The 13,314-nt window shown below is 30.7% G+C and overlaps 1 protein-coding gene across 4 annotated transcripts in view; it reads right to left on the reverse strand.

The window, feature by feature from the left end:
• Window positions 1-4,048: 4,048 nt before the first annotated feature.
• Window positions 4,049-13,314, reverse strand: part of LOC111712696 (uncharacterized) — a 10,897-nt gene continuing 1,631 nt past the window's right edge. The window contains exons 1-7 of one of the 4 annotated variants that reach the window (XM_023487385.1): window positions 9,032-9,264; window positions 7,984-8,101; window positions 7,759-7,832; window positions 6,847-7,081; window positions 5,317-6,219; window positions 4,500-5,148; window positions 4,049-4,354 (exon numbers count right to left, since the gene is read on the reverse strand). In XM_023487385.1, coding sequence (XP_023343153.1) covers window positions 4,135-4,354; window positions 4,500-5,148; window positions 5,317-6,219; window positions 6,847-7,081; window positions 7,759-7,832; window positions 7,984-8,101; window positions 9,032-9,175 — 2,343 coding nt within the window. In that variant the 5' untranslated portion in view covers window positions 9,176-9,264 and the 3' untranslated portion in view covers window positions 4,049-4,134. Of the gene's footprint in view, window positions 4,355-4,499; window positions 6,220-6,846; window positions 7,082-7,758; window positions 7,833-7,983; window positions 8,102-9,031; window positions 9,265-13,314 lie in introns of those variants that run through there. The other 3 variants (XM_023487386.1, XM_023487383.1, XM_023487384.1) reach the window with 3 other exon arrangements.

A 13,314-nucleotide genomic window follows, 5' to 3' on the forward strand; every position in this document is an offset into this window, starting at 1 on the left:
CTCTCCTGCACACTCCATCATACCATTCTATAATGTATTGTACACAACATAGTTTACTTTCAATATTAGTCAAGGATATTCAGGGAAAAAATGAAAGAATAAATAGATATTATAACATGATATTTTTGACACGCAAACCTAACAAGATGATTTTTGGTCGGTAGAAGATCAAATATGACGAATAAAATAAAGTGCAACAAATGTGTACTTTTTCAGTCGAAATATTTTCTGTACAATTTGAACTAAGCGATAAAAAATGTAGGTTGTAACTTTCTTCATTGACATAACTCTTTAATTTGTAAAGCGCTCTTTCTTGTAATAATTGAAGCTGTAAAATTTTACTTTAAAGGAAAAATGAAAGGGGGTATAGGCTGAAAGCCAATCACTTTAGCTCTCGATCGTGACCCATGAAAGTTATATCTGATGTTCCTATCTCGAGAAATTGATTTACAACTTTGTCAAATTTATACGAAAATTAATATATATACAATTTTGTATAAAAGTCACTGGTTTAAAAAGATCAAATTCAGTAAATATGCAACCAATCTGAAAACGATGATATCCCAGAGAAAGCTAATTGTAACTTCTAAATTCTAATTTTATATTTGTTATTTCTATTTTTTATAGATTTAATTCATAATATTATTTATACGTCCGTATGGCTTGACCGGAAATTCCACCAATGGCAGTGCAGTAAAGTGGTCACGTGATACGGGCGGAGACACGTGACCAGTATACTGCTCTGCCATTGGTGATAGTTTTGGTCACGTGATTTAAGTTTAAGATTTTCTAAATTTTACATATATGAATTTTCGTATAATTTTAACACAGTTTTATATCAATATTAGGATTAGAGGGTTAATTCTATATACTTTCTTTATAATATTTAGTTTGTAAGAAAGTTGACTCAAGATGTCAGGTTTTTATAGAATATTTCTGAGATAATTTATTTATAAATTGCACTTGTACTGAAAGCTAGGCTGAAATTTAAATTTATGCATTCTATATTTCGCAAAACAGTGAAAACGTCTATCTTGATTTATACATTGCTGTCAAAATTAATTTCATGCTATGAATGTCAAACACAAAGAAAATGAATTGAGTCTTTGCAACAAACTCTAATTTTTGAATCCTTATATCTTTGCATCTACGACATTTGGTTGCAAAGATTTGAGTTTGTGGAAATCAAAGTTTTTGGATTCAACTTCATAAATAAAGATTTGAAAAAAAGACAAAAGAGCCCTCGTCCAGTTTATTAGTTGCATATGTGATTCAGATGTCAAACGACCGAATTTAATAAATTTGAGAGAGGTCGCTGAACGACCTACCATCGGTTCAACTACTTTTAAAGTTCTAAGTATACGGGTTCTAATCCGGAAGTACATGTTCAAGGCCGGTACAAGATTTTTAACAGTGCTAATTAAAGTCAATTGAAATAAAAAATCGCCGACAATTTCATCAAACTATCAGCTGAACAGAACTGGCCTCTTGGATGGTTAAAATTTTATTTCTTGGAAATTTTTACTTTCCTCTTTTATTTATTATATGATATTGATCCAGTTTACAGAACTTTTCTTAAATTGAGAAAATTCAATTATTTTTGAATGATCTCTTAGTTTTATTTAATTTACTAAGTTTTTTCTTATATTTATTGTCAGGGAGCAGAACCGGAACAGAGAACACACTATAGAATTTCGGAAATTAAAAATGAAATCTTATTTTTTCAAAACATTTTCTCTTTTCAAAGCTTTTAGATTTTGTATTCAATATACTTGGCAGAAATCTTTTAGCTGCAAGGATCAAAGAAAATATAAAAATAAACCAGCAGAGGCAAGAACGTTTTCCCTTAAAGCATTGGCGGCAAATGCTGATTTGACCGTCCCAATAATTTTATTTTGAGTTAAGCTTCGCCGAAACTTGAACATAAAAAAATACCGTAAAAGTTGTACAACAATTAAATCCAATCTTCAAATCCCTGGACTGTGTGCAATTGTACAGAACATATGTTTACATGCACACATGTATTCTGTATAGCAGTGTATCCTATAGAGAGCTACGAGTCAAATTATTTAATATTTTTTTAACACCATAAAATACGTTTTGATCATTGCTTTCATGTCGTCTTCCTATTCCACAGTTTTCTGGTTCTCATTGTAGATATCAAATTAATGCTTTCTACAGATTTGCGATCAATCAGACAAACTTTCACTCTATGAAAATAATTATATAATATATTTTTCCCCTTTGAAATTTTTGAATTTAAAAGTCTATTTGCTCTCATAATTTAGATTTATGGATGTATATAATACTTCTCTAATGAGAAAGTTTGCTAACATTTATATTAAACTTTAAAACTATAGAACAAACTTTGCCATTGAAATTATCTGTTTTTACAATAAAATCAACAGTTAAAGGGATTGTACACGACATTTCAGTTGGCTTTCAATTTTGTTTGACTGGAAAAATAAAAATTTAACCGGCCTTATTCTGGTTTGTTCATCCCAAAACCCACTCAAAAAAAACAAAGAACTAATGCAACACGTGACAAATTTATTTAAATGGTTTTAGAGAAAAGATATAACTAGAAGTGATAAATATAGAGCCCTAGCTATTGGAAGCCTTATTCTAAAGTGGTTCGATTGGTTAATCATTATCTTAGAAGAAGAAAACCTGAGTACTGATGAACTTCAGATGGGGTTCAGACCAACTCCAGTTCATCATTATGTACAAGGGGAATTGTGAGTGTTGTAGCTTACTACAATAGACCAGGAAAACATGTTATTGCCTGCTCTATGGATCTGATCAAGGCATTTGATCTTATTGCCTGGAACTCTGTTACTAACTAGCAATGGAGTATGACAAGGAGCAGTGACATATCCTTTCTTATTCTGTGTTTAAATAAAAAAGCTAATATCTCAACTACGTAGATCTGATATTGGTTGTCAGCTCAGTGTTATATATCTAGGTATATGGATATATACAGATGATATTGTTCTACTTTCTCAAAGCTGCGCTGGGCTACAAAGTATGACAACAATATTGGAAACTTTTGCAGAAGATATAAGTTTAAAAAATCAAAAACTATACGTTTTATATTCACTAAAAAAATTTGAACACTGATATAATTTTACAAATTATCTTAAATGGACAACAACTTCCGTATGTCAGTGATATTAAACATTTTGGAAATATTTTGCAGATATAATTCTATGACCAATGACTGTAATGTTATGCGTGCAAAGCTAATTTCTAAACTTCATTCTTTAGAACAAGAATTTTACTTTACCGACCCTGTAACCATAGTCAAACTGTACAATATTTATGCTTGTGATTTCTAAGGATCCCAATTTTAGGACTACCTCACAATAAGAAAGGTTTTGAAATTATATATTGCATGAAATGATTCCATTTAAATTTTATTTAATGTTCCCAGAAATACTTTATTAAGCAAATTTCTAGATGCTTGCACATATAAACTTTATTAGTGTGCAGATTTGTTGCCTTTTCTGAAAGACAGAACAGTACAAATAAGTCATGCATTCGTTTACTTTATAATTTGTTTAAAAATTGTCAACGCACAGTTTTATGTAAAAATCTGAATACAATTACAGACGATTGTAATGTGTTAGTAGACAATTTGTCTAAAAATGTTGTCAGATAAAACTTAATGTTTTCAAAATTACCAAATGATCAGAATTGGAAAATACCTCTCATTTAAGAACTTCTAGATCTGTTAACGATTTCAATTACACCATGAATTTAATGAGATCATTTATTTTTATGTACTGACTAACAAGTGATATTCTATATTTACTTATGTTCCTCGTTTAAATTATGTCGTTGTCTTAATTTATTGTACCAATAACAAAAGCAAATCATTGCAATACAAAAATATGTATTTCCAAAACTTTTTAATATTTAATTACTATTTGTCTATCAGCTTGATATTTACGTTGTCATTTTTGTGTTTATTTTCTATATACATTTAGAGAAAGAATAAGAACATGCAAGATTGAAAAATATATATACTCCTTAAAAAGCGACTTTATCCAAGAATAGGTTTATTCAATTTTAAGAAAAAATCCATCTTTCTTTTCAGGGAGGTGGATACAGCCTATCCCCCTCCTTGTCAATTTACATCTTATTCCGTTCTCCCACAAGAAAAAAGATGGCTATAAAGAGTGTAGCAAGGAGAGGTAAGATAAACTGACCGAACATCATCAATACTCCTCGCATCTGTTTAAATGTGGTTGCCTTGTGCAGCTTCCTCTTGTCGATTACATGGACGATGGTGTGGGTCACAATTATAATCAAGGGTACCAGAAACATTACAATATTCCAAACATCCATCATCCTTAATTATATATTGATTATCTATTATATGTTCAGTGACGACCCAGAAAATGTTCAGAAGAATATCTGCTAAACTTAAAATTTTCAAATTTTCAACTACAGCAACAATTCAAAACATTTTTTTGGCTTCGAACAACAAGTCTTACTTAATTTCAACTGAGGGTGGAAGATAGTTGCTAGAATCAACAAATAAAGAAGCAACTGTCATCAGAACTGTGGCATTTATATTTATAACAGCATCAAACATATCCTGACCCAGAAAGTAGTTGGTAATGATAGAAATTGCCAGAAGGATGATATTGGGCATGAAGACCTTCATAAATGCTTGGGCTAAGGTTCTCTTCAACGTGAAATTGACTTTAATAACTTGGTAATGACCCCCAGTGCTGTCAAAAGGTTTAGATTCCTCCTCCATGAACCAGTTGGTAACATCAAAGTCTTGAAAAGTAAAAGTAGCTGGGGCCTCCACATCTCCAATAACAAACCTCAGACCAGATTTATCTGCTACATACAATTCCAGTTCTATAAAACAATTTTGAATATCAAAAGGGTAGTAGACAGTATCATACTCACAGATAAAGGTTTGACTATAAGATGAATTTTTTACAATATCTACACGGTGTCCAGTTAGAACAAAGTCAGAAATAAGAGATGACATTCTTTTACTTGTTGATCCTTTCTTCTCAGCGAAGACAAAGCTGTAAACATTACTGTTTAGCTCAGCTGCACTTATAAGACCTTCAGTGTTCACAAATAATAGGTTCGGATTCCAGATTTCTTTCCAAACATCAGAATCTAGAACATTCATTGTATTGTCTTTTAAATTTTTAAAAACAAGCCCTGTGTCTCTCCATTTAGTCTGAATTTGAAACTTCATCTCAAAGGTTCTTGTGCTCATGTCAACAGACAGTATGTCAATCATTTTAAAGCCTAGTTTGACGGTAAACAAAGTTCCATTTAAACCTGAGGGTATCCTGATGTCCGTGTATCCAGTAACCTTTTCAATCAGATCACAACCATCCTCATCTGAAGTATCATATCCTCCACAATCAAAAGTTGAATCACATCTCTTTATCTCGTCCAAACATATTCCATTTTGGCATGGAAATTGATGATCTAGGCAAGCATGCAAGATTATCCTTTCAAACTCATTTGTTCGATAAAAATTCCATGTCTTGTTCCCCAAAGGCAACCCAGGTATGGACAAGGTTGAAGCAATAACATCTTCTTCATGTGAAACTATTGTCCAGGTATCGTTTACTATTTCTATATTTCCATATTGGACACCAAGGAAAGTGTTTGTATCAATATCATACTTGTACATACTGTCCAGTTGGTATTTATGACTGTCCATTTGTAAATATAATGTTGGAAGTTCTTCAAATCTGCAGAAGAACTTGTATTTATCTGTGCAGTATTCATCTTTAAAGGAGTAGGTGTTGTTGAAAACAAGTAAGACAACACATGTCTGGACACCTTTACCATTTGGTTCCCCAGCTGACCATTTATCTGTAAAGTTAAAATCTGAACCATTCAACATTTGGTAATTTTTGTTATCTGCATTGTATGTGAACCCTGTCCAGTAGGTTACCCTGAAATCAGAACGTTCCTCTTGTTCTGCAACCGCATATTCAATATCCTTAATGTTGTCAAAGTTTACAAAAGTAGCTTGAAGACTGTTGCAAAGTGTTTTCCCCTCCTTATAGCTCATGTCATAGCCCATAAACACAATGCCAGGTTTAGGTGGTTCACAGATATCATCAAGGTCTTGATCTAGTGAATCTCCAGTCCACTCAGCCTCTGCCCAACTTAATATATCACCTCCTTCACTATTTTCACATCTAAACCAGCTTCTTAGATCATTTTCTAAAGTAAACATTTAAATGAATTAAACCCATGGATTCCAAAAAAAGAGCTTTTTTTGTGGAAAAAGTAAACATTTAGTATTTTGTTTGAAATATTACCCTAGCATTATTTACATGTAGTGCTGCAATACGAAAAATTACAAAAAAGAAAAAGATGAAAATAAATAAATTTGCATATTGCAGTAGTTTAAACACAAGTAGGGATGGATCGTTTCCACTTTTTTGAAAAAGATCGTTTTGTTTTGAAAAAATCAAGAAAAAACAAAAAACGAAACGAATGCTTTTAAAACGATCGATAAAAAAATATTGCTTTTGAGCAATGATAGTTTTCAACAACGATAGTTTTTCGTTTTAAAAAAAGATAATTTAAAAAAATTGTCATTTTCAAACACTTTCATTTTCGTATTCTTATAAAACCATCATTTTTTGTTTTTTGAAAATTCAAAACGAGTGTTTTTTTTTCAAAAAAATAATAACGAAATGAAACATGATTTTTTTCATTTTTAAAAACGATTAACAACCCTAAAGATACTATTAACAAATCTTTGCATTGTTAAAATTTGTTGTACTTGACAAACTCATGTATTACTTTTATTTTTAATCAAACACAAAACAAAAAAGTACAAACCATTTTGAGCTGTACTCCACATTTGAAGATCAGTAATAAGTCCTTGGGCATTGTCCAGAAGTGTTAATTTGCATTCACTGAAATCTAATGATTCAGTCGGAAATATGCTAGTTGCATTAATATTAGCAGAAAACTCATTATCAGATATAAAGGTGCAGTTTCTAGTGTTGAGGTTGCAGACCAAACAGACAGGATGCCAGAACAATGGATCCCAGGATGGATTTATCAAAATTTCCTGAATGGGTAAATCAGCCAACCATCCAACGGAGGTCGCTACGTTTTTTCTTAAAAAAATATTGCAATAATAAAAAATTTCAAAATCGTCCATCGGTTTGCAATTTAGTATGTGAGAAATCACCAAAAGTCATTAAAAAAATATTTCAGAAAATTAAATTTGATAAATAATTTTCATGGACAATTCTTGCTAAATTCAGATTCGAAAACCATTTTTAAGAATATTAAAATTTTAAGAAGTTATGGTTAAAATGGTTAAAAAAGAGTACTAAGTTCCAGTTTTTTAAATTTTTTAATGTTTTTGATGAGTTGACTAGCTCTAACTAACTCAATTTTCAATATTTTTAAAAGCGCTTTTCAGATTTGAATTCAGCATTAAATTTCGGAGAAAATTATGTGTAACATAAAAACTTTTAAAACATTTTTTGGGTGAATTCCTTGAAATTAAATCATCAAATCACAATCCTTTGGACGATATAAAAAAAATTTTTATTGCAATGTGTTTTTTGTGCAAACGCAGCGACCTTCAGTGGGCGGTTGGCTCAATTCTAATATTGATCACCCCTAATAATCATATATTTTAGACTGAAAATCATTAGTAAAAATTGAAATAACTTATTTCCATAAATTGTATATAAAAACATTTAACCCAGAAATAATGGTGAATGAAAAAGCTACCTGATTGTTTATAATTAAACCAGTGTACTCATTCACGTTGGTGCTAACTTCAACTATTGGCATGGCATGTTCAGCTAAATTAGAAAATCAATAAAAAATCACTCGGACAAATTTACAATTTCTATACTAACTGAGAAGCGACATTAGGCATCAAAGATATTGATTTAAAAAAAATAAAGATAAAATATTTCATTGATTTTTTTCTTTTTATCTATTATAACTTACAGGTTAATCTATACAGTTTGCTCTCTGAAGTGTAGTATTGCTTGAATCTGAAGCAAATTGTGAACTCGGAAACATCAGAAAAATTTTCAAATGTAGATTCAAAATTTACCACCTCGTCCTATCATTAATAAAAATTATAAATTTCATATTCTAATTTTAACATTTTTTTTTCAAAAATGAAAATTACTTTTTAAGAAACTAGCTGAAGAGCCCGGTGCCGCCCGTGGGGAAAAAATGAAAAAAACAAACATTTTGAAACAAATATTTTCGATTTTTTTAGCCTATATAGCCTATATAACACCCACCAGCAACAAAAAAAATCGGTCCAGCCGTTTGGCCTGCTATACGCAACACTGTATATTTTATTATATAGAAACCATGGGAAAAATAATTTTTTAGTTAAAGGCCTTAGTTTCTAAACTATTCAAGTAAAGATTTTAGATTGGGGACTTCCTCAAATTGCATTCAATTGCATTTTTGTAAACTACACAAGGAGCCTCTACTATACAAGTAATTTAGGTAGAAAAACAGGAACAGAATTTTTACCCCACACAAACAAGTCGCCAAATCCCTATATCTTAGCAATCTGAGAGTGTAAACTGAGTTTTTGCCGCAAACTCAAATTTTCTCATTTCTATATCTCTGCAACCTGTTGGTGTAGACCTTTGAAATTTCAAACTTAGCTATTCAAACTAATTGACATTAGATTGCAAAGATATAGGAATTATAAAAGTTTGTGTGGGCAAAGACTTTTTTATGTAAGCTTATAAGAATTTTAATTAAGATCTGCTAAAAAAAATATTGCAGTTAGAATTAAATTTAAAAAAAATGACTCAAAAATGGATGCAAAATAATGCGACCAAACCTACTAAACTGTGGAAGAATTATCTTCCTTGTAAGAAATGTGACAAAGGATTTTTGAATTTTTTATTGGTGTAACCGATATATTTTAGGACATTTATACATGACAAAACCCTTGGCGACATTTCAAAACTGAAAATTCATTAATTTTTGTGATCCAACTTTATAAGATAATTATCTGTTTTACCGTGCTACCCTGTACAACTTTAATTGTGTCTGAAGCTGTCCCATATTTTATTAAAGAGAAGAAAATAAGAAAATGTATGAAAGACATGGCTAGCACATGTCCACTGAATGTTGTACTTCTGGGGAAACCAGCTAAAACAAACATTACAGGGAAATGTTTACATTATAAACCTATTGGTTATAACCATGAAGGCGATCAGAGTTTGCATTAATTATTTCTAAAGAGAGAGTTTGCAAAGTTGAGGGAAATGTTGTTCAATTACTGATAATGAAAATTTAACACTTATTTTAGTTATTTTCAAAAATTTAAAATCAAATATAAAAAATTTTTATTAGGGTTAAAATATTTTGTATCATTTTCTATTCATTAAATATAATTAAAAATCAAAAAATCTATTCATATTTTTCATGGTATGGAGGGGGGGGGGGAGACCTCAACTCGCTGTATTAATTTTTGGCAAACTGTTTCTTTAATTGTAATTAAGCATAATTACAATAATAATGTATTGGTTCTTGGTAGTCCATTAATCATTAATCATTTAAAATAAAAATATATATATCTTAGTGTCAACAAGAGAATAAGGATTTTAGTGTGATGCTTTAAACCCCAGAAAGGTGCTTGGAACTAATAATGAATTATAGTTCCTGGTAATCAAAATTAGTTCTAAGAAAGCAAACAAGGATATGGATATAAATTGTTGCAATTTATTAAACATGTAATATATGGACAAAATATCGCAGAATTATCGGTTTATGAATATGTAATATGTATGTATACTGTATATTGGCAGTATATAGCGAAAAAATGAAAAACTATGTTTATTGTTCTAAAATTGAATTAATGAATGAATGAAAAAAAAACTTACTATTTTTCGCATTTCTTTGAGCACTTCTAAAATTCAATTCTAGGTTTTATATGAATAAAAAGATCCTGGAATGAGTTTCCACAAAAGAAATTGCGTTTAATAAAAATTGTGGAAAAAAGTATAATTTCTGTTAAAAATTGCCCTAACTATATAAAAATTCATTTTGTCCTAACAATACGATTTTTTGTTGTAACATTCAACAAAATAAATTTTTAATTTGTGCAGATAAGAAAGCCAGCTACAGATCAAATCTTGCACTATTTTTTTCTCATGATGAAAATGGAAACCCCGCTAAGTTACTTCAAAGTCACAACCAGTTAACTGCTTTGGCCCTTTTAAAGATCGCGAAATATAACAAAGCTGTTCAATCGATTTATTTAGCACATTATCGCTTTAGTTTAAAAGTTTACGCGCCATGAAGGCTGAAAGTTTTAACCTCTGTTTTCCGCAAAATGCTTCTTCACAAAGTTTTCAAATTTAAAAGGATATTCATATTTGGTTGAATTAAGAGTAATTTATGAATATATTATGAACCTGAATTTAGTCACGTATAATGTGATTTTACGTGCATGCACAATTGACATTTCACATTGCACCGTGCACTAAATGTTCTTAATAAATTGATCTCGCATTTTTGATATTTAGATAAAAATATTTTTCAATCTTAGAAAATGTTTTTTCAACATTAAAGAAAAAATTAAACACTTTAATAAAAAATTAATTAAAAACCACGATAACCACCTTGCAGTTAGATATGTAATGTAAATTGTCTAACCGGGGCTAAATCAAGAAAATGTAAAAACTGTAAATTAAAAAAAGTTTAATCCGATGTTCCCTCTACAGAAGAAGTAAGAAAACATAAACAGAACCCGGTTCCACCAACAACAAAACAATAGTGAAAAAGTTACCAGACTTTTACCATTAAAAAGTTTTTCTTGAGAGTTAGATAGAATTAAACTTTTCACAGTTAAATAGAATCAAGTGCTCTTTAGGAGTTTCTGTTCAGAATATGAAAAATATCAATATAAAATTTCTAAAAATATACAGGGTGTCCCAAAACAACGCTATTAGTTAAAGGGAGTGTTCGCGAAAAATGTAAGGGGGTATAGGTTTAATGATTTTATTTTTTAAAATAATAATTAGCTTACAACTTCTTTTTGAACATTCCTGGAAAATATCAAAATGTCGTCTCCATTACCAAAAATCCTCGAAACAGGAATAAATGTTTTTATAAGTAACTCTCAGATCATAAGAATGAAAACATATTATGAAAAATCAACTATATACAAATGTGGCGAAAGATAATCGATGACTATAGGTTGTAATATCTGAATGATTTGTTTGAAATTAAATAGATTTTTTTACGGTCTAAGTCGTATGTTGCATCTGTCTGAATTTGAATGGACACTACGTTTTTCGGTTTTTTGTCGTTTTTAACAATTTTCTCCTTGTAGACGCAACAGCTAGAAGTAAGATTAGTAGCGATCAAAAGCGCTTTTTTCTCGCATTAAGCCTATACCCCCTTTCATTTTTCGCGAACACTCCCTTTAAGCTGGTGCTTACGTTGTTTTTTCGAAATATAAGTAATATTTCCATGATCGGTGACCACAAATTTGAACTTTGTGGCACAAAAATAAAAGCAAGATATGATATGATTGAAGTTTGTCATTTAGGCCTGGCGGTTGAACTCGGAATTTGTTTTTCTTGCATGCTTTGGAATTGCATTAGGTAAAATAAACCCGTTCCTTGGCTATAACAGCCGGATGAAAATGTTGAATATAAACTTTTGTTTTAACCCTATAAAGGCTGGGGGCTCTGAATCTATGTATAGCCTGGGGGGCGTTTGCCCCCCCCCCCCATTTAAAAAGTCTTGGAAAATAGTTATAGGGTTGAAATGCATGTGCATGTGCATGCATGTGCCCATTTTGCCAATGCCAGCTCATTGAAAAAAATTAGACCGATAACTTTAATAGTTTGGGTGCTAGGAAGGGTTGAAAAAATGCCAAAAAAAGAGTCAGAAAAAGAAAAAAAATATTTTTGTTTTGTTTTCAACAAATATCAAATTGTGTGACGCATGTTTCTTTATTCATTTGTAAAGGGCTTTTCAAAAATATAGTTTTTATTTCTGTAGCTTTAGTCACAAAAAAGTTATGGGCTATTTTAGATTTTTTTCTCCAAAGATCGGACTTTTTTCCGACCTGTACCAAACCCTATGCATTAAAAAAAACAATTACAAAAATCCTTTAAATTACTATTCATTAAAAGTCACAAAATTGCACGATGATAGTGTCAAAAATGAGAGTGTTAAGACAACAAACTACAGGGGGGGGGGGCGCCAAACACCCCCCCCCGGCCCCCCAGCCTGTTTAGGATAATTAATTGAGCAAAAAAGAAAGTTACGTTTACAGTTGCCGGGAATTAAAAATATAAGGAAACAAATTCGTCTTTATATAAGTAAATACTCTCAATCTTCAACAAGACTTAAATCATTTAAAAAATAAATCAGGAATTGAAACTTACCAAAAGTTTAAGAAATAAGACTGAATTCTGTATAGTTGGTTGTATACAGTAATAATCAGAGCTCTGGAATAGGAAGACGACATTACAACCATACTTTTGTGTATCTGATGTTGTAACAAAGCAAATAGATTTACTATTTACTTGTAAATTATCAAGATAATCTGAGGATCTTATGTCTGCAAAAATTCGTCTGCCTGTTTCTGTGGGTATAACCTTGTATATTTCATGGATAAAAATATAATGTCGTCTTTTTAGAACCCAATTTGACGACATTCAAAGTCTTTAAAATATTAAAATTTTAAGATTTCTAAAATCTTTCTTGAACCAGGGAAGGGAGGAGGGGGGGGGGACGGGGTCATAACAACAAGAGTTTTGAGAGTTTAGAGAAGAGTCAAAAAGTCTCATCATATATTTTTGTAATAAAAACTAATTATAAGCATTATTGAAATAAAAAAAGATTTATGTTTTTAAAAACAATTTCAATGTTTTATTAAATTATCACTCTTTGTCTGAAAACAAAAATAGCTCGCTGATGTAGATTGCAGACCAGAAAACAATGGAATAGAAATACGACTTTTTAGCAATATTAAGTGTTTTAATGTTGTTACAAAACATTATTTTTACTAATAACTTAGCAAAGCACCATTTAAGTGAAATGGGTCTTTTTACACTGTAAAATTGCTATGTCTAATGTTCATTGAACTAGTTTGAGTCTGGTTATCACTGTAAAATGTATGGTTCCCACGGAGCTCTGCTTTAGCAGAACATCTAGTTGAGATTTAGATATTTAAATTTACAAAAAAAATCTGCTTTATTATTTCAGCATATCACCTTCCTAAACATTTTTTTTTCATATACCGTCACTTTACCAGAGGGTCCCTGGGGAGGGGGGGGGGGG

The sequence above is a fragment of the Eurytemora carolleeae genome, unplaced genomic scaffold (genome assembly GCF_000591075.1).
Source record: "Eurytemora carolleeae unplaced genomic scaffold, Eaff_2.0 scaffold1303, whole genome shotgun sequence".
NCBI lineage: Eukaryota > Metazoa > Arthropoda > Copepoda > Calanoida > Temoridae > Eurytemora > Eurytemora carolleeae.